The sequence below is a fragment of the Hypomesus nipponensis genome, chromosome 13 (assembly GCF_054491055.1).
Source record: "Hypomesus nipponensis isolate SF chromosome 13, ASM5449105v1, whole genome shotgun sequence".
Classification (NCBI taxonomy): domain Eukaryota; kingdom Metazoa; phylum Chordata; class Actinopteri; order Osmeriformes; family Osmeridae; genus Hypomesus; species Hypomesus nipponensis.
The window spans coordinates 119,837-145,164 of record NC_140373.1 but is presented as its reverse complement, the minus strand read 5'-3'; the positions used below and the strand labels follow the sequence as shown (position 1 = coordinate 145,164).

The 25,328-nt window shown below is 47.5% G+C and overlaps 1 protein-coding gene across 1 annotated transcript in view; it reads left to right on the top strand.

The window, feature by feature from the left end:
- nrg3b (neuregulin 3b) overlaps positions 1–7,738 on the top strand; it is a 46,324-nt gene extending 38,586 nt beyond the window's left edge. The window contains exons 7-9 of the mRNA XM_084670405.1: positions 3,036–3,190; positions 3,981–4,145; positions 6,634–7,738. Of these exons, the coding sequence (XP_084526531.1) occupies positions 3,036–3,190; positions 3,981–4,145; positions 6,634–7,330 (1,017 nt within the window). The 3' untranslated portion in view covers positions 7,331–7,738. The remainder of the gene's footprint in view (positions 1–3,035; positions 3,191–3,980; positions 4,146–6,633) is intronic.
- Positions 7,739–25,328: the final 17,590 nt, after the last annotated feature.

The following is a 25,328-nucleotide window of genomic DNA, read 5'->3' as shown; positions in this document are numbered from 1 at the left end:
GCAGACAGCTCTTCTCTCACTAACGTCGCTCACACACTAGAGACCTGTCCATGCATTTACCTACGCTACAGCAAAACCACCAGCTGTCATGGTGCATGTCTGTCTCTGCCAGTAACCAGCTGTATTTTGTTTGATCGAGGTTGAGGGTAAATGTTTAGAATGATTTGCTTCCACTCCTGCTCAGCTCATGAGTCTCCTATGGGAACAGGATTCAAAACCACGTAGAACAACAGCCTGCTGTCATGAAAGGAAATAGTAGGGTAATACTTAAGCAATACATCAGTGGGCTATTATCAGTCTGCCAGACCTGTCATCATGTCCCCTGGCAGCTGTCTCATTCTCATGTTATGCTGAGAAGGTTACATTCATTGTTGGGTTGTGGCCCCTTGTCGCCTGCCTCATTCCCTCTCACCCTTCACTGCTGTTCTGCAGCAGAACGCGTGTGTGTGTGAGAGAGAGAGAGAGAGAGAGAGAGAGAGAGAGAGAGAGAGAGAGTACGACAGTGTGTGTGTGTGTGAGAGAGAGAGTACGACAGTGTGTGTGTGTGAGAGAGAGAGAGTACGACAGTGTATGTGTGTGTGAGAGAGAGAGTACGACAGTGTGTTTGTGTGTGAGAGAGAGAGTATGACAGTGTGTGTGTGTGTGTGTGTGTGAGAGAGAGAGAGTACGACAGTGTGTGTGTGAGAGAGAGAGAGTACGACAGTGTGTGTGTGAGAGAGAGAGAGAGTACGACAGTGTGTGTGTGTGAGAGAGAGTACGACAGTGTGTGTGTGTCTGTAAAGTACTGCATTCGTCAATGAAAATTAAGACTAATTATCGTTGTCCACAAACCTTTATCACGTGACAAAAACGAGACGAGATGCAACTGTAAATGCTGGTCATGTGACGATGATTATAATTAAATGTATAATGAAATATTAATGACGAATAAAAACGAGACTAAAGTAGTTTACAAAATAAAAACTTCTAAAATGTCTCTTCATTTTTGTTACCCAAAACTAGACAAAATGTTATAACATTATTTCGTCTTGTTAAGTCGCATTATTATTATTATCCAACTAGCCTAAGCCATTGTTAGTGTGTGTTCTTAGGCCGAAATGCGTCTGTGAATAAACTAGTCAAAATAAGCAATGAGACAAGCTTGAGAGTGCGTTTTTTTCTACTTTAAGTTAAAGTTTAAAGCTAACGTATAAAGCTAATGTTAAAATGAAACATATTAACCACAGTCTCATGAGTTGGATAATAATAATAACGCGACTTAAGAATACAAAATAAAGTTATAACATTTTGTCTAGTTTTGGTAAACGAAAATGACCAAAATGTTAATAGTCTTTTTCACTCGCATCCTAAATCACCTTGATTTTGGAAGTAGAGCACGCCTATCCTTACAAAAGCTTTAAACGTTAGCCACTGGAGCTGAAAATGACTGAGACAAACGTGTGTGACTAGCGTGTGTGTATATATTTGTTTGTGAGAGTGTAAAGTGGGTTACCATGTGTGACATGTACTGTGTGTGTGTATTTGTTTGTGTGAGAGAGCGTAAAAGTGGGTTCTTAGTTCCTACCTGACTGACTGACTGACATGTGTACTATGCATCCCTTGTTGGCCAAATACTGTAGCTAGTTTTGTCATTCACATAGCAATTACACTGAACTGAATTTGGCATCAACAACATGACTTTGAACACCTTATTCTAGACCAATACATACATTTAAACAAATGGTTTTGGCATTAACATGCCTCCCAAGAGTACCGCTTAGACTACTGTTTTGATTACGTAAAAAGAGACTAAAATAACATTTTCATTGACTAAAAGACGAAATGTCATCAGTTTTCGGCGACTAGACAGTCATGGATAATTCTGACTAAAATAAGATTAAAATGCTCAGACCTTTAGTCGACTGAAACTTGACTAGACTAACCCTAACCCTAGACTAAAACTAACCCTAACCCTTAAGAGTCTGAATGTGACTAAAAATAATAAAAACGAAAATGACAGCTTGACACAAAGACTACACTAAAACTAAAATTAAAACAGGCCGCCAAAAACAACACTGTGTGTGCGTGTGGGAGAGAGAGAAAGAGAGATTTAGTGTGTGTGATAGAGTGTAAGTGTGTGTGTGAAAGAGAGAGTGAGAGATAGAGATAGATAGTGTGTCTGTGTGTGTGTGTGTGTGTGAGAGAGACAAAGATGAAGAATGTGCATGCATGTGCGTGTGTGTGATAGACAGACAGAAAGGGAGGTGAGAGAGAGAGAGAGAGAGAGACAGAATGAGGGTGTGTGAGATGTGGTGGCCAAAAATGATCCAATTTTCCTGCACGACGGGGGAACAAGCAGTAAGGGGCACTCTGGGAGTCAAGGGTGTGAGAGAGAGAGAGAGAGAGAGAGAGAGAGAGAGAGAGAGAGAGAGAGAGAGAGAGAGAGAGAGAGAGAGAGAGAGAGGAATTAAGCTTAGCGGGCACAGAGAAGCCCTAACTGGGTCTGAGTCATACTAACCCTAACCCTCTGCGTCATATTACATACACTGGCAGTTTAATGATGCAGCACTGGAAGGAAGGTGGAGGGGTGGAGTGAGAATGCCCAGTACTATCCAGCTCTGAGCATGCCCAGTACTATCCAGCTCTGAGCATGCCCAGTACTATCCAGCTCTGAGCACAGATAATGTGGAGGAGATGTTAGGGTGTGTTTTTTTAGGAATCCAGTAACATAATCTTGTATGGATTAATTCCTGACTGCTGTTGCTGCAAGGCCTTCAGGGAGTGTAATCAGAAGGCCTCTTCTGCTAATCTCCAGTATAAATGTAGTTCCATTAAAGTGTCACTGGGAGAACTTCTCTACTCTAGACTACAGCAGGAATCTTTGTCTTATCTAAATAAGGGACAAACAATTGGCTGTGTGTGTGTTGGGGAGGTTGTGTGTGTACATTTTGTGTGTGTAGGTGTGATTCATGCACAACACACCTTATTAGTGTGTGAATACCATGTTCCTGGGGCTGGTCCCTGTGTTAACACCTTGTTGTTCTTCCCTGCTGTAGTGCTGCAAGAACCACAGGCCCCTTCTGCCCCCGCAAGCCCCCCTTCTGCCCCGGATGGGGGCCAGTCTGGCACCTTCTGCCCCGGGCATGACCCCTCCCACCCTGCCTGCCCCACATGTACGCAGCAGAGCCCTGGCTAAAGGCAAACTCTTCAGGTAAACCAGGAGGATTCTGTCTCCGGTAAACCAGGAGGATTCTGTCTCCTGCAGACCATGAAGATCAGGTAGACCAGGAGAATTCTGTCTTCTGTAGACTAGGATGATCAGGTAGACCAGGAGGATTTTGTCTCCTGTAGACTAGGAGGATCATGTAGACCAGGAGGATTCTGTCTTAGGCTTCATAACCTCATCTGTTGCTAACTGTGTTTCACTTTACACAACAGAAGAGGCAGTCAAGTAAGAAATTCAATCATCCCCCAATATGGCACAATATGTTAGTGTCAAAAAATAAACAGCACTTTTATGGAATGTTTAAAAAGATTGATGGTGATTGTAATTGGTAATAAACATGTTAGTATGCAGCCATGCTAGTGCTAAACACAGGACGTCATCTGCATCTCTGAAGACAGTCAGAACTTGATAAGTTAATACTTTACTGAGTTAGCAGCATTAAATATCACACTCACGCCTGACAACAGATGAAAAATGAACGCTGTTATTCTGAACTAGATTTGACAAAATTTCTGAGTGCTTGAAGGAGTTATATACATGCAACCATGGCAACCATGGCACTGTACATATATAACTCCTTCAAGCTCTCAGCTTTTAAGATGTTTATTTACATCAGACCGGAAAAGAGGCAGGGTTTTTCCTTTAACAGTAAAGAAGTTAACGATTTACCAAGCATTAACTTTAGCAACTTTACCAATTTTACCAACTTTACCAGCGCAGGCTGACAGAGTTGATAAACGTGCGTTGCATGCTTGTTGTTTCCCTGTGGTTTAAGGAGCAGCTCCCTGTCTTTAAGTCCCGCCCAGCAACACAGGGAAGCCAATCATCTCGGTACCAGAGGAAAACCACTCCTCATTGGAGGAGCCCAGGTTGCTGGCCACGCCTACAAGCACCTGCAGGAAGTAGATTGTACAGAGATGGAAGCAGAGACGTTGAGAGGGTGAGAAGTTGTAATGGTATATTGTACGAACTGATAAGACTCTTGGATAACAATGTTGCATTCTGTGCACGCTAGTCTATAGGATAGTACAATATTCAAACAACAGGTCTCTCTTACCTCCACTCACCCTCCCTCCCTCCCTCCATAACCCCTTCCAGGCCTCTGAGCCAGTCTTCGAGAAGAGACTTCTTCAGTCAGTCTTCACAGCCAGTTGAAAAAGATCCGCTGAATGAGTATAGTACCGGTGTTGACTATGTCACTAATTTTGTTTAATAGAATATATCATAATAAACGCATTCTAAACAGCTGTTCGGGTTGTATTATAGTATCAATATAGGTATAATAAAGGTGTGTTGTTTCATCAGCACATTCTCAGCATTACGTAATACACAGAGAGATGTTCAGGAACAACCCTCAGGATGGTCCCACACCTCTACTAGATCAGCTGTTTATAAACTGCTCACTTTTTACATGTGAATTTGGTTCAGAGCTCCTTTAAGCCTGATCATTTCAGCACCTGTTATCTAAGATGTCTGTTATTAAAGCAAGTTCTCCCCCAACAGCTCCCACTCTTGAAAGTGTCTGGCAATGCTCTTATTAGCATTCCAACCTGACACAGCATCACAGACACTTGTAAGATGCACACAGTACCTAGCTCTTTATATGACCTATTTCCATAATTTACATTCTTAAACAGCACAGTGCTCAGCATTTCTTCAACAGACTGTGGGAAGATCTGCTTTTGGAGCTTTACACACACATACTCATACACACACACACACACACACTCATACACACACATACTCATACACACACTCATACACACACATACTCACACACACACATACAAATAAACAGAAAATCTAACTACAGCCCTTCCCTTTACAATGGGGAATCTGCAGCCAATGGCAGTTAGCGCTTTGTGTGACTTCCCTGTCCTTAGGGATGAGGAACACTACTGACGTTATTAGAGATAGTTGACTATTTAGGACTGTTTAACTATTGATAAACCCTGCCCAGATCTCTCAGGCCAGGCACGGCGTGACCTATTTCTCGACTTAGTAACAGCCAAACATCACCAGCTATATACCCCCTCCACTTCTCCCCCTCCCTCCAATCTCTCCCTTGTTGCCATGGAGACACCCTCTGGTCTCTGGGAATGAGAAATGAAAGGCTAGAAAGAAACAGCGGGGTAGAGCGAGAGAGAGGGAGAGAGAGAGAGAGAGAGAGAGAGAGAGAGAGAGAGAGAGAGAGAGAGAGAGAGAGAGAGAGAGAGAGAGAGAGAGAGAGAGAGAGAGAGAGAGAGAGAGAGAGAGAGAGAGAGACAGACAGACAGACAGACAGACAGACAGACAGAAACAGAGAATGGGAATACAAGAACATAGAGATATGCAGTAGAAAGAGGGAGGGAGAAGGAAAGCGAAAGATGTTACAAAGTCAGAGAGCCAATCAACATTTTCAGGTTTGACAGTAGGTCCCTAGTGAGTATTGTCAGTGTCATTAAACATATATTTACCCATACAAGATAAGGAATGAATTGAAGCAGAAATGTGTCATGGTGGTTTATTTTTAGATGTTAAAATATGCCTGAAGCTGCCTCCCCAGCTCAACATCTTGAATAGTCATTATATCAACATGTCATTATATTAACTCAGTTATGTTAGAAGCAGTCTCCATAGTCTGCAGTTAGCCTAGTAGGGTTACACCCCCTCTTTCCCCCTCCCCCTCCCGCTCATCCAACCCTTGTCGTCAAACAGCCCTGTTTTTATTTTTATGTATTTTTATCTATAAATTACTCATATCTGGGGTCTTTCAGGCTGTCATCACACAAGGTGTGCTGTTTGATAAGGACTCTCACTTCAAACAGATCAAACTCTCCACCCAGGTCTCCTCCTCCCTCCTCTCTCACCTGCTGGAGCAGTCAGATACTGGGGGTGAATCCTGCACAGGGTCAGGGAGGCACCAGCTTTGATGCTAAACCTCTAACGCTTGGATAAGACAGCCATGAGAGAAAGGATTTCCAGTTAAACATTTATGCATCTAGAGTAGGCTGCCCATATCGGGGATTATAAATAATTACACAAAGATGATGAGTTCCTTGTGACTCTTCGTGAGAATAGTATCACCACTGTGGGATGATTTCTTCTGAGGATGTGTGTGTGGGGGGCAGGATTGGGTTTGGTTTCTGCATTGTAAGGGGGGGATTTTGAGACTGTGAGCTCTCTCATTTTCTCTTTTCCTTTATTTCTCTCGCTCTCACTTTCTCTTAGAAAATGAGAAATGCAGTAGAAAGGTCTGAGAACAAAAGGTCATAATCTCCTTCCCTCTCCCTCTCCTCTCTCCCCTCTGTCTCCTCTCTCTCACCTCTCCCTCTCTTCTCTCTCTCCCCTCTCTCTCCTCTCTGTCTCCTCTCCCTCTCCTCTCCCTCTCTTCTCCCTCTCATCTCCCTCTCTTTCTCCCTCTCTCTCCCGCTCCCTGTTCTCCCCAGGTCTGAGTACCTGGGGTCCCAGCAGGGCAGGGTGATGCCGTCCCCTCTGAGTGTGTGGGCGGCAGGACAGGGGTGGACTGAGGTCCCCTGCACCCGCCTGGACAGCGGAACACACTCCTCTCCTCCTGCCCCTCCTTCCTCCTCCTCTCCTCCTCCCTCAGGGCTCCGGGCTCACTCCGTCCCCATCATCCCGTCCCTCCAGGGAGATAGCAGCGAGGACAGAGATGGCACGGCCAGCAGGAGCGATGGGTGGGGCTGTGATGATGCTCCAGCCCCCCCTGGGGTCCCAGCCCCCCCCGGGGCCCCTCCTGGGCCGGGGTCCACGGCTCCTTCCCGTTATGCCAACGGTGGGGCCTGGCGGCCCGGCCCAGGAAGGAGCCAGCCTCTCATACAGCCTGCTGGTGCCTCTAGAAGTGTAGCAGAACCGGAGGGCAGGGTCAAACATGAGAGTGTGGTGGGCACTGTGACAGCCCTGAGCTCGTACCAGAGCAGGAACACTGCTGGAGCAGCGCTGGAACCAGAGGGGAAGACCAGGCGCTGCTCACCCAGGGTCCACAGCTGTTCTAGGGTCGGGGGTCACCGGGCTGGAGTCCAGAGAGAGACCCAGAGCCACCTGCTGGCTGGAGGGACACACTGCTTCCCAGCTGAGCTTGCCAGAGGAAGAGGAAGTGCTTGTGCCAAACCCTCCGCAAGCTGATTGGATTATTTCCCACGGAACTACATGGAGAGTATCTGCCCACTTGAGAGGGCGGGGCTGAGCAATGGACCAATAACAGGGGGCGCTGCTCCTCTGCCAGACCACAGCAGACAGGACTGCTAACATAAATGTATTAATACTTTTAAGACACTGGACTATAAAAGAAAACACACCCAATGTGAATAAATGTCAAACAATGCCGATGATTTTAACAGACTGGGGTGGGAGCTTGATTCGAACCTGTACTAAAAAAGATAAATGATTTATACGCCACTATTTAAACAAAGCTTCTACTTAGAAACCAAAATAGTGTGTCATCTCAATGTTGTTTCTCTATTGTAAAGAAATCTAATTATATATGTCATATTCTATGTCATATATATGTCAAATGTGACAAAATAAAGACTAAGACTACAGTGATTTTTTTTCTTTCTATTATCAACAGCATTTCTCTAGAAGTGATATCAGACTCGTGTTTGTGGAAGGTCCACAAGGCTTTAAACTGAAACAGTGTGGAGGGCATGTCTGCAGGCTGAGGCCTGGTAAGCCAGCAGGTCAGTCACCCGGATATCAGCCATGTTCAGAGACTCTGCCAGAAGGACTCCTGCCACAGCAGCATATCACACAGCAATATCATCAGATCTCACTGAGCACAAGACAAATATTGTCAGTCACTGTTCCTGTCACCATGGCAACAGCAGCCGTAGCGTTGTGTTTCCTTGCTGTAGAGAAGAGAGGTCCTTCTATTTAATAACAGCACTGCAGAGATTTTAATCATTTACTTGTTTATCTTTCTCTCTCTTCCTCCCAAAACAGCCTCACTAATGAAGCCAGGTTCATTATCCAGATATTTACAAACTGCTGCGAGGGAGCAGAAAAGTTTTTAACTAGCCGATCTTCAGGTGATCCAGAGGAATTAATCAGTAGGAAGATGAAAGCACCAGTGTTTGGTTTGACTGCTGTGTACAACAAAGAGCTCAGCTTCCATTTCAGCACTTTGTCTTCCCTCCAAATTAGCTGCTCTTGTTCTCCTCGCTCCTCCTGAACGCTGTGATCAGATCCTCAAGCTGAAACATGGTTCTGCAACATGGTTCTGCAACATGGTTCTGAAACATGGTTCTGAAACATGGTTCTGAAACCTTGCATGTTTGAGTCAGATGAGTGGGTAGGAAAAAGCACCGCAAGAAGCAGACCCCTGTGATTCCTGGAGAGACACACTAGGACAGGGTCTGGAGACATGCTCTAGGACAGGGTCTTTTAGAAGTACAACACGGATCTTCAGCTCTTCAATAACATTTAAATATACTAGTACACATAAATTATATACATTAGATATATACATTAGATATATACATTAGTTTTCCCCTCTTGTAATTTGTTCTTCCACCAGGAAGACATTAGCTTAGTGTGGGACTAAGACTGTTCTAGATTTAGGATATCAGATTAGCATGGTGTGGGACTAAGACTGTTCTAGATTCAGAATATCAGATTACCATGGTGTGGGACTAAGACTGTTCTAGATTCAGAATATCAGATTACCATGGTGTGGGACTAAGACTGTTCTAGATTCAGAATATCAGATTAGCTCATGTATGGACTGTTGTAGTTTCAGGACTACGAAGCAGATGGTGTCTCAGACAGTCAGTTTGGATGGATAAACGTGATTGATTACAGGATGGCATGTCCTACAGCAGAATGTAAAACTCACTCAACATCATTGAGCAGATTCTCTCTTCCTCCATACCCCCACACCCCCTCCATACTGCCCCCCCCTTTCATGCCTCTCTCTCTCTGTCTCTCTCTGTCCCTCTGTCAACATCCCAGACAGGTGATTATTTGACTGTTGTATATGAGAAGCAAACAAATCTGCACATCATCTAGTTTATGGGCAGTAGTATTCCTAAATAAAAGTTAATAAACAAGTAGTAGTATTCATGTGCTACTACTTGTTTATTAACTTTTAACTATAAACTATTAACTATATTTACTACAGGAATACAAATGATTGTGTTTGGTTTGTGTTTGTATTCCAATAATTTGTATTCCTGTAGTAACTACACAAGCGGCTGCGGCTAGGGTTGGGTTAGCCTCACCCATGGCTCAGCTATCCATGGCAGGTTAACAGGACCGGAAACAGGGAGAGGAGACAGGGAGAAGAGACAGAACAAGGAGACAAGAAGAGGAGACAGGGAGAGGAGACAGGGAGAGGAAACAGGGAGAGGAGACAGGTAGAGGAGACAGAACAAGGAGACAAGGAGAGGAGACAGGGGGAGGAGACAGGTAGAGGAGACAGAACAAGGAGACAAGGAGAGGAGACAGGGGGAGGAGACAGGGAGAAGAGACAGGGAGAGGAGACAGGGAGAGGAGACAAGGAGAGGAGACAGGGAGAGGAGACAGGGAGTGGAGACAGGGAGAGGAGACAGGGAGAGGAGACAAGGAGAGGAGACAGGGAGAGGAGACAGGGAGAGGAGACAGGAAGAGGAGACAAGGAGAGGAGACAGTGAGAGGAGACGGGAGAGGAGACAGGTAGAGGAGACAGAACAAGGAGACAAGGAGAGGAGACAGAACAAGGAGACAAGGAGAGGAGACAGGGGGAGGAGACAGGGAGAGGAGACAGGGAGTGGAGACAGGGAGAGGAGACAGGGAGAGGAGACAAGGAGAGGAGACAGGGAGAGGAGACAGGGAGAGGAGACAGGAAGAGGAGACAAGGAGAGGAGACAGTGAGAGGAGACGGGAGAGGAGACAGGTAGAGGAGACAGAACAAGGAGACAAGGAGAGGAGACAGAACAAGGAGACAAGGAGAGGAGACAGGGGGAGGAGACAGGGAGAGGAGACAGGGAGAGGAGACAGGGAGAGGAGACAAGGAGAGGAGACAGGGAGAGGAGACAGAACAAGGAGACAAGGAGAGGAGACAGGGGGAGGAGACAGGTAGAGGAGACAGAACAAGGAGACAAGGAGAGGAGACAGGGGGAGGAGACAGGGAGAGGACACAGGGAGAGGAGACAAGGAGAGGAGACAGGGAGAGGAGACAGGGAGAGGAGACAAGGAGAGGAGACAGGGAGAGGAGACAGGGAGAGGAGACAGGAAGAGGAGACAAGGAGAGGAGACAGGGAGAGGAGACAGTGAGAGGAGACAGGGAGAGGAGACAGGTAGAGGAGACAGAACAAGGAGACAAGTAGAGGAGACAGAACAAGGAGACAAGGAGAGGAGACAGGGAGAGGAGACAGGGAGAGGAGACAGGGAGAGGAGACAAGGAGAGGAGACAGAACAAGGAGACAAGGAGAGGAGACAGGGAGAGGAGACAGGGAGAGGAGACAGGTAGAGGAAACAGAACAAGGAGACAAAGAGAGGAGACAGGGAGAGGAGACAGGGAGAGGAGACAGGTAGAGGAGACAGAACAAGGAGACAGGGAGAGGAGACAGAACAAGGAGACAAGGAGAGGAGACAGGGAGAGGAGACAGGGAGAGGAGACAGGTAGAGGAAACAGAACAAGGAGACAAGGAGAGGAGACAGGGAGAGGAGACAGGGAGAGGAGACAGGTAGAGGAGACAGAACAAGGAGACAGGGAGAGGAGACAGAACAAGGAGACAAGGAGAGGAGACAGGGAGAGGAGACAGGGAGAGGAGACAGGGAGAGGAGACAAGGAGAGGAGACAAGGAGAGGAGACAGGGAGAGGAGACAGGGAGAGGAGACAAGGAGAGGAGACAAGGAGAGGAGACAGGGAGAGGAGACAGGGAGAGGAGACAGGTAGAGGAGACAGAACAAGGAGACAAGGAGAGGAGACAGGGAGAGGAGACAGAACAAGGAGAGGAGACAGAACAAAGAGACAAGGAGAGGAGACAAGGAGAGGAGACAGGGAGAGGAGACAGGGAGATGAACCTGAAAGGGGATTGGCAGCATTCTGCTCTTATGGCATCAGACATCTATGGAATGTTCCATGTCCGAGTTACCATGTTGATCCTAAGGCACTTCTGAGTGCATGCTTATTGGCGGTGCGAGGAATACTGATGCACAACAAAGAGATCTACTGCAGCACTCAGCGTGGAACACTTTGAAGTTGTGCTGGAGACACACTGCTCCTGAGCTGGTGAGGGTCCATCAGACAGGCCCTGTCCAGAGGGCATCAGAGAGGCAGGAAATGAGGCAGGAGAGAGACTCATCAATTAACTCTTCTATCTGTTCTTGATGTTGACAAATTAAACGGCAAATGGAATAACATTGTTTTGTTTGTATGTGAGTCAGGAAAGACTAGAAAAAGTTTAAACTGTTGTGGAATTCATTATAAGAATTAAGGAGCAGATTTCCTGTCTCTGTGAAAACAAGAAATTAAGTTGGAGTTTTAGACACAGCACAGTGTCAAAATCCAGTTTTATTCAAAATCCTCTAAAAGTGAGAGATACAGAAGTACAGCTGCCAGGGCTCCACTGTCAGTGTCCTTGCTGCCCCCCCCCTCACACACACACACACACACACACACACACTTACACAATCACCACACACACTCACACTTACACAATCACCACACACACATGCTCACACAGTCACTTTGAAAAAGATGGACTTGGCAGTCATCATGGGAGTCAAAGACCAAATTGAAATAAATAGAGACTCTTCTCAGTAAAGTGCTCCCGTCCCTGAAATCCAAGGGCTTCATTTCTCATCAGAGTGTGAGATACATGAGGACGCCCTCAGGGGCTGAGCTCTGGAGGATGTCTCCTGCTCAGAGTATGTGTCATTAGGCTGAGATTATGTTACAGGCGGACAGGAGACGGGAGAAAGCTCTTCCTCTGCACTTCTCCTCTGTGTTGGCACATCTGCACCTCCAGAAATAGGTTTAGTTGGAATGTAGTGAAGTATTACACATTCTTACTCGAATAAGTTATTCCCAAAATGTAGAAATACCTAAATGTAGTCTACAGGGATACACATGTAACCTATAGAAACCCAGGACCTAACAGTGGAAGATACCTTAGTGGGGGCAGAATGGATATGTAAAGGTACGTTATGTGTGTACAAATGAAGCTTAGCGCAAGTTCAGTCAGGCAAGACCGACCCCTGCACTCAGCCATACTCGATAATGTTTCACTACTTACTCCCCCCAGTAAGAACGCTCTACTTTCCTTCTACCTATGTTGGGCTGTCATCTGGGTTTCAGGTCGATTAGCGCTCCCATCTATCAATCAACACTGTCAAATCTTCCTCGTTGATGTCAGCCTATCACAATGATCCTGTGCTTTTAAATACGATTCTCTCCCTGTGTAGTTTGTCCATGCTTCAAGTGCGCAATTCTGTTGTGTCCCTCCACCTCCCCGTCGCTACCCTAACCCTTGTCTCTGTTCTTCGACTCCGTTGGGTATTCTTCTTCGGATGTTGGGCAGGCGCCCTTTGATCATTAATTCCCCATGGGGTCTAAGCTCCAAACACTGTAGTACATTTATCATTCTGTAATAAACATCACTTTACTCATCCCAAGTCTCTCCTGATTGAAATAAATATATAAAGTAAGTATTTATAGACCGAGAGATTTTCATAAATCTCCAATATCTTCTGGTCAAATATCTCTTGTCATGTATCAATGCTGACAAACCTAACCGGCTAATTACAGGCACCAATCAAATCAAATCCTGTTAATTAGTTTATGCAAGTGAATTAAAGGAGTCAGCGAAAGAAGAAAAAGCCTTAATGACTGCATCCTCACAGCTAGACTAGGACCAAAGTCTCCACCTCTACCAAGGTGTGGCTTTTCCTGTGTTTATTCCATTTCTCAGAATCCATTAGTGATCCCTGAAGTGGTCTGTCATGTAGCCCTGTCCCTGCGCACGTCATCAGGAATGTGTTGTGGACAGCCGAACCTGCAGCACCCAGGCATCCCCACAGTGCTGATAGCATCCTGAAGTGTTTGTTTGTCCTGGTCTGTCAACACATAGCACCTTAACCTACACAGCACCTCCCACAAAGCAGAGAGATGCCCAGAACTTCTCAGACAGTAGCTAGTGTTATGTGTATGTTGTCCCTGAGGACTTAGTAGTGGTGAGTTTGATTGAGAGGTCGGGCTACTATACTGACAGCAGTCACTATTCAGTGGCACACTGGAGAATAAAAACAGTCTAATTCAGAAAAGAAGACCATCTTTAAAAAACATATTTTAAGAAATAAATATGAAAAGATAAATGGGAAATCATAATCAGAATTGTGTTTAATTGCCAAGTAGGTAAGTGTTCGCAAACAAGGAATTTACTGTGGTGGGCAAGTGCATATAGTAAACATATAAAAAACATATTGAATCTTAAAATCCTAAAGTGTGTTTGCTATCCTTAAATATACAATATAAACAAATTATACACAAAATACTGACAGAACTATACAATATAAAATATAAAATAAAACAAAAAACATGAGAGTGCAGTAGAACTGTATGTGATAAAGTGACAGAGTGTCAGTGTCAGTTGAGGGCCTTGTTGATAAGGCTAGTAGCGGAAGGGAAGAAACTGTTCTGGATAAGAGCGTCTGCTAAATGACTAAATGTAAATGTAGCTAGCACAGGGCACAGGGTTTGCGTACCTGCGTACCTGCTCTATGTAGCTAGTGTAGCTGTGAGGTTTTGTAAGCACACCCTTGCCCTGTGCGCTGTGCTAGCTACATAGAGCAGGTACGCAGACCCTGTGCCCTGTGCTAGCTATGTAGAGCAGGTACAGAGACCCTGTGCCCTGTGCTTGCTACATGGAGCAGGTACACAGACCCTGAGCCTTGTGCTAGCTACATAGAGCAGGTACGCAGACCCTGTGCTAGCTACATAGAGCAGGTACGCAGACCCTGTGCCCTGTACTAGCTACATAGAGCAGGTACGCAGACCCTGTGCCTTGTGCTAGCTACATAGAGCAGGTACGCAGACCCTGTGCCCTGTGCTAGCTATGTAGACCAGGTACGCAGACCCTGTGCCCTGTGCTAGCTACATGGAGCAGGTACACAGACCCTGTGCCCTGTGCTAGCTACATAGAGCATGTACGCAGACCCTGTGCTAGCTACATAGAGCAGGTACGCAGACCCTGTGCCCTGTACTAGCTGCATAGAGCAGGTACGCAGACCCTGTGCCCTGTACTAGCTACATAGAGCAGGTACGCAGACCCTGTGCCCTGTGCTAGCTACATAGAGCAGGTACGCAGACCCTGTGCCCTGTGCTAGCTACATAGAGCAGGTACGCAGACCCTGTGCCCTGTGCTAGCTACATAGAGCAGGTACGCAGACCCTGTGCCCTGTGCTAGCTACATAGAGTAGGTACGCAGACCCGTGAGGTTTGGCGGACCGCAGCCTCCTGCTGTACGGGAGGGGCTGCTCATGCATCAAAATAACAAACTAGTTTACTAACAATCTAAACACAAAATGTGCCATATGGTTCTGTATTGTGAATGTTTCATCTGGCAGTATGTTTAGATTTGTCTATGTTTCCACTCAGGATAAACAACTACATCAGTGAAAGTCAGGCTGTCACTGCTAACCATCAACATTGGGAATGTGCAGGTTACATCACTTGTGTCTGTGTTTACTATGTGGGGAAGCATCAGTTCTACCTGCTGACACGTTTCCTGTCTGTAGTGAGATTGTTCATTTCATTGTCTTTGTTACTTTTCCTTATGGAGGCTCATTTTCATCCAATTTATTCTGCGACACGTTTGATGAAAGCGGCCCACTCAGAAGAATTCATAGTGCTTCCTGGAGTGAGCCCTCTCATTCTCCGTGATGAGCAGGGGAGGGACCATGGTACACCCACTTATGGAAAATAAAAGCCATAAATGCAGAGGCTTTAGAGAATAAACATGCAAGTTTTACATCTTCATCAGAATTCATACTTGAAGGGCTGGGGGACTGAAATCTCCCCTGCACAATCTGCACAATGCCAGCCCCCACACTAACACAGCTGGGAGGACGAGATCAGACCTCCTCTCCCCTAACTCTAGCCAAACCCTAACCCTCAATCCTCAGGTGAATCTGTTAGGCTCCTTTCACATCCATTTCTCTTTTAGTTTCATTTAGGGGAAATTACCAAAACATTTACATTAACTTGATGCTCTGTTCTTTGTGCAGAACCCTATCATCGTTCTACACAAATATAGTATGTTCTACTGCAGTATATTTTACATTGGAGACCACTGAGAGTACTGTGCAGGAAATTCTACTATAGTAGATTCTACTGTAGTATATTCTACTATACTGCAATTTCCCCTTCAACTTCAATAGAGTACCTACTACTCTTGCTATGCCTGCTGCTCCAGAATCTTCTGTTGTACCATCAGCAAAGTCTCTGCAGGTGAACCATCAGCAGGGACTCTGCAGGTGAACCATCAGCAGAGACTCTGCAGGTGAACCATCAGCAGGGACTGCAGGTGAACCATCAGCAGAGACTCTGCAGGTCAACCATCAGCAGAGACTCTGCAGGTGAACCATCAGCAGGGACTCTGCAGGTCAACCATCAGCAGGGACTCTGCAGGTCAACCATCAGCAGGGACTCTGCAGGTGAACCATCAGCAGGGACTCTGCAGGTGAACCATCAGCAGAGACTCTGCAGGTCAACCATCAGCAGAGACTCTGCAGGTGAACCATCAGCAGAGACTCTGCAGGTGAACCATCAGCAGAGATTCTGCAGGTGAACCATCAGCAGGGACTGCAGGTAAACCATCAGCAGGGACTGCAGGTGAACCATCAGCAGAGACTCTGCAGGTGAACCATCAGCAGAGACTCTGCAGGTGAACCATCAGCAGAGACTCTGCAAGTGAACCATCAGCAGAGACTCTGCAAGTGAACCATCAGCAGAGACTCTGCAGGTGAACCATCAGCAGAGACTCTGCAGGTCAACCATCAGCAGGGACTGCAGGTAAACCATCAGCAGGGACTGCAGGTGAACCATCAGCAGAGACTCTGCAGGTGAACCATCAGCAGGGACTGCAGGTGAACCATCAGCAGGGACTGTAGGTGAACCATCAGCAGGGACTCTGCAGGTGAACCATCAGCAAGGACTGCAGGTGAACCATCAGCAGGGACTGTAGGTGAACCATCAGCAGGGACTGCAGGTGAACCATCAGCAGGGACTCTGCAGGTGAACCATCAGCAGAGACTCTGCAGGTGAACCATCAGCAGAGACTCTGCAGATGGCTGAGGCGTGTTGTTCTCCTGCAGCAGCACAGAGAGAAACAGATGTTGGTGCTATGAGACAGCCTAACACAATGACTTTACTAAAACATTTACATTTAGTCAATTAGCGAACGCTCTCATCCAGATCGACTTACAGTAAGTACAGGGACATTCCCCCCGAGGCAAGTAGGGTGAAGTGCCTTGCGAGGACACAATGTTATTTGGCACAACGGGGAATCGATCCAGCAACCGTCTGATTACTAGCCCGACTCCCTCGCCGCTCAGCCATCTGACTCAAAAAATGTCTGTTTTCCAGCAAGCATCCGTGCATGTGATGTAAAAATTTAATTATTTGCTGAGAAGGAACTTTATAGATCAAGCTGTCTGTGCAGGCCAGGAAATCATTCTAACCGTGCTAATTAGTTTAAATATCATATTCACACTTATCCTTGGCTCTATCTCTCATACCCAGACACCATCCGCTGTACAGCTTTGTTTTGACTTCTCTTTCTGAGAGATGGCAGTGGTCCAGTCCAGGAGCTGGAGAAATGTATTTGGGGAAAAATATATATATATCTCAGAGATCGCTCTGTTTGGTGTTGGTAAAAAATGGCAGTTCTGAAGAACAGGATAGGAATGTCAGCACCTGTACTGTAAAGAGTACTACAGCATGTACAACCTCCAACACAGGGTTTGGGGACATTGTGTGCATTGATATTTACTTACACAACCGGCTACTTACACAATCAGAATAAGATTTATTAGCCAAGTATATTTGCACAAACAAGGAATTTACTATGGCAGGAAGGTGCATACGGTAAACAACTTTAGCTCAGTGAAGATTCTGTCCAGATCTCATTCTAGTTCTGTCTACTCTTCTTGTCTGTGATGCTGCAGAGAGAGAGAGAGTGCAGAGAGGGAGGAGAGAAAGAGAGAGAGAGAGAAAGAGAGAGAGAGAGAGTGTGCAGAGAGAGAAGAGAGAGAGAACAGAGAGAGAGTGCAGAGAGGGAGGAGAGAGAAACAGGCCAGTTTGAAAATATGATGTATAGATGCATTGCTATGTAACTCACAGGCTCCCGGCTGCTGTTGGAATTTTACCAAATCTTGGATCCGGGGGGAGGGGGTGCGGAGCGAGGGGTTGGGATAGAAAGAGGGGAGGAATGGGAAGACTGGGTCAGTAGATGTACTTTTGACGTACTGTATGTCAGGCAATGTTATTCATGAGAGCAGAAAGGTACTGTGTGAAGTTTGCTTATCATTCATATGTTCTCTGGTGATTTTTAAGTATTAAATCATCGGCAACAGAACTATACTTTATCTTCACCATTTATTTCCAGAGTTCATCAGCCATTTCCAGTTCTCTCGGGAGAGACAACCGCTGCAGTTGGGATTAACTCTAATGCAGATGAAGAATAAGTACACTCACAGTAAAGGAAAGTTGCCACACACACACTACTATAAAAAAATATACACACATGCACAATGCACGAGCACACATTGATTTGCATGTACACGTGCACAAATGATAACAGGCACACATAGTATGAGAATGATATTCATCTATCAACATTAGTCCTTTCTGATTCTGAACTGTGGCCGCCTACTCCAATTCAATAATGACACTTTCAGACATGCACAGCCAAAAACCCCTTTCTCTCTTTCTCCCTCCCTCTCTCTTTCTCTGTCTCTCTCCCTCTCTTTCTCTTGTTAACCCTCTCTCTTTCCCTCTCTTTCTCTCCCTCCCTCTCCCCCTCTCTCTCTCCATCTCTCTCTCCCTCTCTTTCTCTTTTCTCCCTCCCTCTCTCTCTCCCTTTCTTCTCTCACACACACACACACACTGCAGGAGCTGGTCAGGGTGAACATAACTGAGAGAGAACTGCATGGACATTTGAAATATCACAGGAATATCCTCTCATGTCCAGATGTCTGATAGCACACACACCCAGCAACATACATACCCTCACACACACACACACTCACAGACACATACTCACCCACACACACACACATACTCACCCACACAAACATCCCTTATACACACACACACACATACTCACCCACACAAACATACCCATACACACACACACACACACATCCTTACCCAAACACACACACACAAAGTGAGGTGTACAGGAGTGGCAGCAGCAAGGCAGCTGTAGACAGACCAGTAACGAGGCTGTGCTTTCAGCAGGGCCTCCCTCCTTCCACACTCCCTTAAGGGGGACTATGATTGTCAGGCCAAGTGCAGGCCAAGGCCCCCCAATCTTCTGGGACTTCAAACCAGCCCACAACACAGATTGTGGTCTTGACCTCACGCTCTGCTGGGGTCTCTGCTTACTCTTGCAAACAGGCCGTTCTCCATACAGCCTGTCAGGACCTCGCTGGGGCCTGCTGGGACGCTCTGCAACCACCATCACCACTTCCTGTCTGGCACACTTCAGGAGGACCAGGAGGACCAGACACCAGGAGGACCAGAGACCAGGAGGACCTGGAGGACCAGGAGGACTAGGAGGACCAGACACCAGGTGGACCAGAGACCAGGAAGTCCAGGAGGACCAGACACCAGGAGGACCAGAGACCTGGAGGACCATGAGGACCTGGAGGACTAGGAGGACTAGGAGGACCAGACACCAGGAGGACCAGAGGCCAGGAGGACCAGAGTCCAGGAGGACCAGGAGGACCTGGAGGACCTGAGACCACGAGGACCTGGAGGACTAGGAGGACCAGAGACCAGGAGGACCAGACACCAGGAGGACCAGAGACCAGGAGGACCAGGAAGACCAGAGACCAGGAGGACCAGACACCAGGAGAACCAGACACCAGGAGGACCAGACACCAGGAGGACCAGACCCTAGAAGGACCAGAGACCAGGAGGACTAGGAGGACCAGAGACCAGGAGGACCAGACACCAGGAGGACCAGACACCAGGAGGACCAGAGACTAGAAGGACCAGAGACCAGGAGGACCAGAGACTAGAAGGACCAGACACGAGAAGGACCAGAGACCAGGAGGACCAGACACCAGGAGGACCAGAGACTAGAAGGACCAGAGACCAGGAGGACCAGAGACTAGAAGGACCAGACACGAGGAGGACCAGAGACCAGGAGGACCAGAGACCAGGAGGACTAGGAGGACCAGTCACCAGGAGGACCAGACACCAGGAGGACCAGAGAACTCTGTTGCTGTAGCGCTGTCATCGTCTCCAAGTGAAAGTTGGCTTCAGTTCTAAATTTAGATGATTGGCACGTTACGTAATGAGACACCAATAGTCACAGATTTCCATCATGATTTCAGTCAGTTAATCTTTCTTTTATCCACTGGGGTACGGTTAACCCTAACGGTTAACCCTAACCGTACAGGGGACTAGTGAATAGAGACGTCTACCTGTCCTCCATATATTTAGCGCAACAAAAATATATTTGTGAAAAACCGCAAGCAGTGCATTTGGATCTTCCTAGACTGCTGACAGGCAAGATATTGACAGCAGCTCATGCTATCAAAGGAGTGTAAACGGAAGCTAAGCCCATACAATGCTTACACAGTCAAGTAAACAATCACCACCTTTCACACACACACATGCAATCTACACATACACACAACACACATACACACCACACAAACACACCCTGCCACAGCTCCCTGATGGGAGGAAAATGTTCCTTTTTAGTGAGAAATTAGAGGGAAAGCTCTTAAAGCCTCAGTACACATACTCTATCGCCTACCTATACATTTAGAATCGATCAATATATCTATCATCTATCAGTACATTCAGAATATATCAATATATCCATCAGTACGTTTATGAATTATCAGTATGTCTATCAGTATATCTATCAAAGCCACTGAACAATTCTGAGCCAAGCTTCTGGCTGAAATCTAATACCCCAGTATGAAACTCAAAGAACCACAACTGTGTTTGAGGTGACTATGGTGTACCATCCTGAGAACTGTATTTCTGTCCATAAAATCAAATAATAAGATAATTGTGGGAAACTGCGTAGGAAGGCTTAATGACAGCTCTGTCCTCTGAAGTGCTGGGCCATGCCTGTGTGTATGTTTGCCTTCACACAACTTACTCATCTCCACCCAACATCAGGCCTCATCCACTCAGCCCAATTAGGTCTGGGAGGCTGGAGGCTGGGAGGGGGAGGCTGGAGGCCTTGGAGGGTGGAAGCTGGAAGGGGGGAGGCTGGGAGGGTGGAGGCTGTGAGGGGGAGGCTGGAGGCAGGTCTGATTCTCCCTGCAGTCTGACCCTCAGGCAGGTCTGGTTCTGGTTCCCGTCTCCCAGCAGCCCTAACCCTAACCCTAACCCTAACCCATCATAACTGGCACTCCCAGGGGCTTAGTGATGGGTTGCAACATAGTGCCACTTTCATTAACGTGTTCTCAACTCTCGCTTACACTGATTACCTCAAACTCATATGTGAATAATGACAGCTCTTGTGTTTCATGTTGCATTTTCAACAGTAACTCAAGTTATCAGAACTGGCTCAAGTCCCCTGATCAATGCAAATTTTTCCTTGTGTAATGTTGACGCGACAAAAACATTGATTAATCCTTATCATGTATAACAGGTGTAATAAGTGTTCATTAGTAATGTATAACAGGTGTAATAAGTGTTCATTAGTAATGTATAACAGGTGTAATAAGTGTTCATTAGTAATGTATAACAGGTGTAATAAGTGTTCATTAATAATGTACGATGCATTACGTACAATGTGTGTTCATGGAGCTGTCTGTTGTCCTCGAGGAAAGGTTTGAGCATTGATATTGTGTTGTCACCATGGTGATAGCTGCCGGAGGTTACTTCTAATATTTACAACTCTCAGAATGAAATTCTATCAAAGTCCTGTAAATTACTTTAACCATATGTCAAAGTGCCAGTAAATTACCATAACCATATGTCATAAAGTACAGTAAATTGTACCGTATTCACACACGACAAAACGTGAATCTGTGGGCACCAGTGCAGGTAGTTATGTGAGGGTTGCCTGTCTCCGTGACAACAATCCCTTTGGTTGCCCCCCAGTGGTCTTGCTGCTCTTCAGAAGTCCTCGTCACATGACAGAGCAGGCCAGCGGGCCTCGTCACATGACAGAGCAGGCCAGCGGGCCTCGTCACATGACAGAGCAGGCCAGCGGGCCTCGTCACATGACAGAGCAGGCCAGCGGGCCTCGTCACATGACAGAGCAGGCCAGCGGGCCTCGTCACATGACAGAGCAGGCCAGCGGGCCTCGTCACATGACAGAGCAGGCCAGCGGGCCTCGTCACATGACAGAGCAGCCCAGCGGGCCTCGTCACATGACAGAGCAGGCCAGCGGGCCTCGTCACATGACAGAGCAGGCCAGCGGGCCTCGTCACATGACAGAGCAGGCCAGCGGGCCTCGTCACATGACAGAGCAGGCCAGCGGGCCGCCCCGGCACTGCTAATGACATGCCTCTGCCTCGCTGGCCCCCGGCCTCCATTCCTGTTTAAAGTATGCACCTTCCTGCCAAAGTAAATTCCTTGTCTGTGCAAACTTTCATGGCGATTAAAACCCTTTCTGATTCAGATTCTCGCTGGCCCCTGCCTCGCTGGGGCTGGAGGGGCTGGCTTCAGAGGCTGTCATCAGAGGCCAGCCTCTGTGGCCGCAGCCTTGTCATGTGGTTGGACAGTTTGTCTCCAGACCAGTGGCACACCTTTCATCCTGAGAAACGCAGAGACGGTGATGCGCTCTCCTAGAAACAGCTGGATGTAAACGTTGGTGTGTGTGTGTCTGAGGAGGGGTATTTAAGTGTTCAGGAGTGTGTGATTGTGAGGAGGGCGGAGATATACTAGCGCTAGGGATTGTGGGTAAAATAAATTGTGAATAAATTTAACTGCATATGTGCATGCGTCTTTGGATCCCACTATATTTCGATCTCTCTCTCTCCCCACCCTCTCTCCCAGGGCCTCATCTCCAGTTCAAAGGAACTGATCACACTCCACATCTCTCTCATCTTCACCTGACATTCCTCTTCCCAAGCAGCCTGTCTCAGCACAGATGCAGGTACAGCAGCCTGTACCTGTAGGGAGACAGGAGAGAGGGACAGGGAGAGAGGAGACAAGGAGAGAGGAGACAAGGAGAGAGGGACAGGGAGAGAGGAGACAAGGAGAGAGGGACAGGGAGAGAGGAGACAAGGAGAGAGGAAACAAGGAGAGAGGGACAAGGAAAGAGGAGAGAGGGACAGGGAGAGAGGAGACAAGGAGAGAGGAGAGAGGGACAGGGAGAGAGGAGACAAGGAGAGAGGGAAAGGGAGAGAGGAGACAAGGAGAGAGGAAACAAGGAGAGAGGGACAAGGAAAGAGGAGAGAGGGACAGGGAGAGAGGAGACAAGGAGAGAGGAGACAAGGAGAGAGGGACAAGGAGAGAGGAGAGAGGGACAGGGAGAGAGGAGACAAGGAGAGAGGGACGGGGAGAAAGGAAAGAGGGACAGGGAGAGAGGAGACAAGGAGAGAGGAGACAAGGAGAGAGGGACAAGGAGAGAGGGACAAGGAGAGAGGGACAAGGAGAGAGGAGACAAGGAGAGAGGGACAAGGAGAGAGGGACAGGGAGAGAGGGACAAGGAGAGAGGAGACAAGGAGAGAGGAGAGAGGGACAGGGAGAGAGTGACAAGGAGAGAGGAGAGAGGGACAGGGAGAAAGGAGACAAGGAGAGAGGAGACAAGGAGAGAGGGACAAGGAGAGAGGAGACAAGGAGAGAGGGACAAGGAGAGAGGAGAGGGACAGGGAGAGAGGGACAAGGAGAGAGGAGATAAGGAGAAAGGGACAGGGAGAGAGGGACAGGGAGAGAGGGACAAGGAGAGAGGAGACAAGGAGAGAGGAGAGAGGGACAGGGAGAGAGTGACAAGGAGAGAGGAGACAAGGAGAGAGGGACAAGGAGAGAGGGACAAGGAGAGAGGAGAGAGGGACAGGGAGAGAGGAGACAAGGAGAGAGGAGACAAGGAGAGAGGGACAAGGAGAGAGGAGACAAGGAGAGAGGAGACAAGGAGAGAGGAGACAAGGAGAGAGGTACAAGGAGAGAGGAGAGGGACAGGGAGAGAGGGACAAGGAGAGAGGAGAGAGGGACAGGGAGAGAGGAGAGAGGGACAGGGAGAGAGGGACAAGGAGAGAGGAGAGAGGGACAGGGAGAGAGGAGAGAGGGACAGGGAGAGAGGGACAAGGAGAGTGGAGAGAGGGACAGTGAGAGAGGAGAAAGGGACAGGGAGAGAGGGACAAGGAGAGAGGAGAGAGGGACAGGGAGAGAGGAGAGAGGGACAGGGAGAGAGGGACAAGGAGAGAGGAGAGAGGGACAGGGAGAGAGGAGAGAGGGACAGGGAGAGAGGGACAAGGAGAGAGGAGAGATGGACAGGGAGAGACAAGGAGAGAGGGACAGGGAGAGAGAGACAAGGAGAGAGGAGAGAGGGACAGGGAGAGAGAGACAAGGAGAGAGGGACAGGGAGAGAGGAGAGAGGGACAGGGAGAGAGAGACCAGGAGAGAGGAGAGAGGGACAGGTAGAGAGGGACAAGGAGAGAGGGACAGGGAGAGAAGAGACAAGGAGAGAGGGACAGGGAGAGAGGAGACAAGGAGAGAGGGACAGGGAGAGAGGGACAAGGAGAGAGGAGAGAGGGACAGGGAGAGAGAGACAAGGAGAGAGGAGAGAGGGACAGGGAGAGAGGGACAAGGAGAAAAGAGAGAGGGACAGGGAGAGAGGGAGAGAGGGACAAGGAGAGAGGGACAGGGATGTCCTACAGAGTAGTGAAGGTGGAGTCAGCTTGGATCTGGCTTTGCTGCTAGTGCTAGTTTCAGATGTGGAGATGGAGGCAGCTTCTCCTGGTGGGTTTGTTGACCTGATACTGCTGCATTGGCACACAGTGATCCCTGGTGGAGGATATCAGTACTGCTGTTTAGATAACCTAAACCCAATCCCAAAACCAACCAATACCAAACCTGAACTCTACCCCATAACCTAACCGTTGCTTACCTTAACCCAAGAACATAACCTAATCCAATCAATGCAACCCTCAGATTCCTTTTCTGTAAAAAGCAACTGATTAGAGTTTGTCCAAACAGGACACAGGCAGAGAGAGAGGTCAAGAGTGCCAATCAGTAGTGTGCGTAATCAGAGAGGTACCCTGGACATCTACGGATGAAGACTAACCAACCAGGAAAGTTATCTTAATAAGACAGCCATTACCATGATCAGCAGGAATGGTATCATCACACTGAATCAGGCTGGAAGTAGTACTTCTGTAGTATCTCACACCACTCTCAGAGTACACACACATATAAACATGCAAATACAGTACACACACACTCATAACCATATATACGCACACACTCATTATACACAAACATACACATACACACATAAACAAACCATGCACACACACACATGAATATAGTCACATACAGACACTCATAAATACACACACAGACATGCACACACATACATACACATGCACACATGCCCACGCGCACACACATAGAGACAGACATACAACCAACCCTGCCTTTCAGAGACTGTGTGGCTTTAGATTCAGCAGTTACCAGGCTGGGTTAACCTGCAGGAATGTAGCAGTACCAGGCAGGGATAACCTGCAGGAATGTAGCAGTACCAGGCAGGGATAACCTGCAGGAATGTAGCAGTACCAGGCAGGGATAACCTGCAGGAATGTAGCAGTACCAGGCAGGGATAACCTGCAGGAATGTAGCAGTACCAGGCAGGGATAACCTGCAGGAATGTAGCAGTACCAGGCAGGGATAACCTGCAGGAATGTAGCAGTACCAGGCAGGGATAACCTGCAGGAATGTAGCAGTACCAGGCAGGGATAACCTGCAGGAATGTAGCAGTACCAGGCAGGGATAACCTGC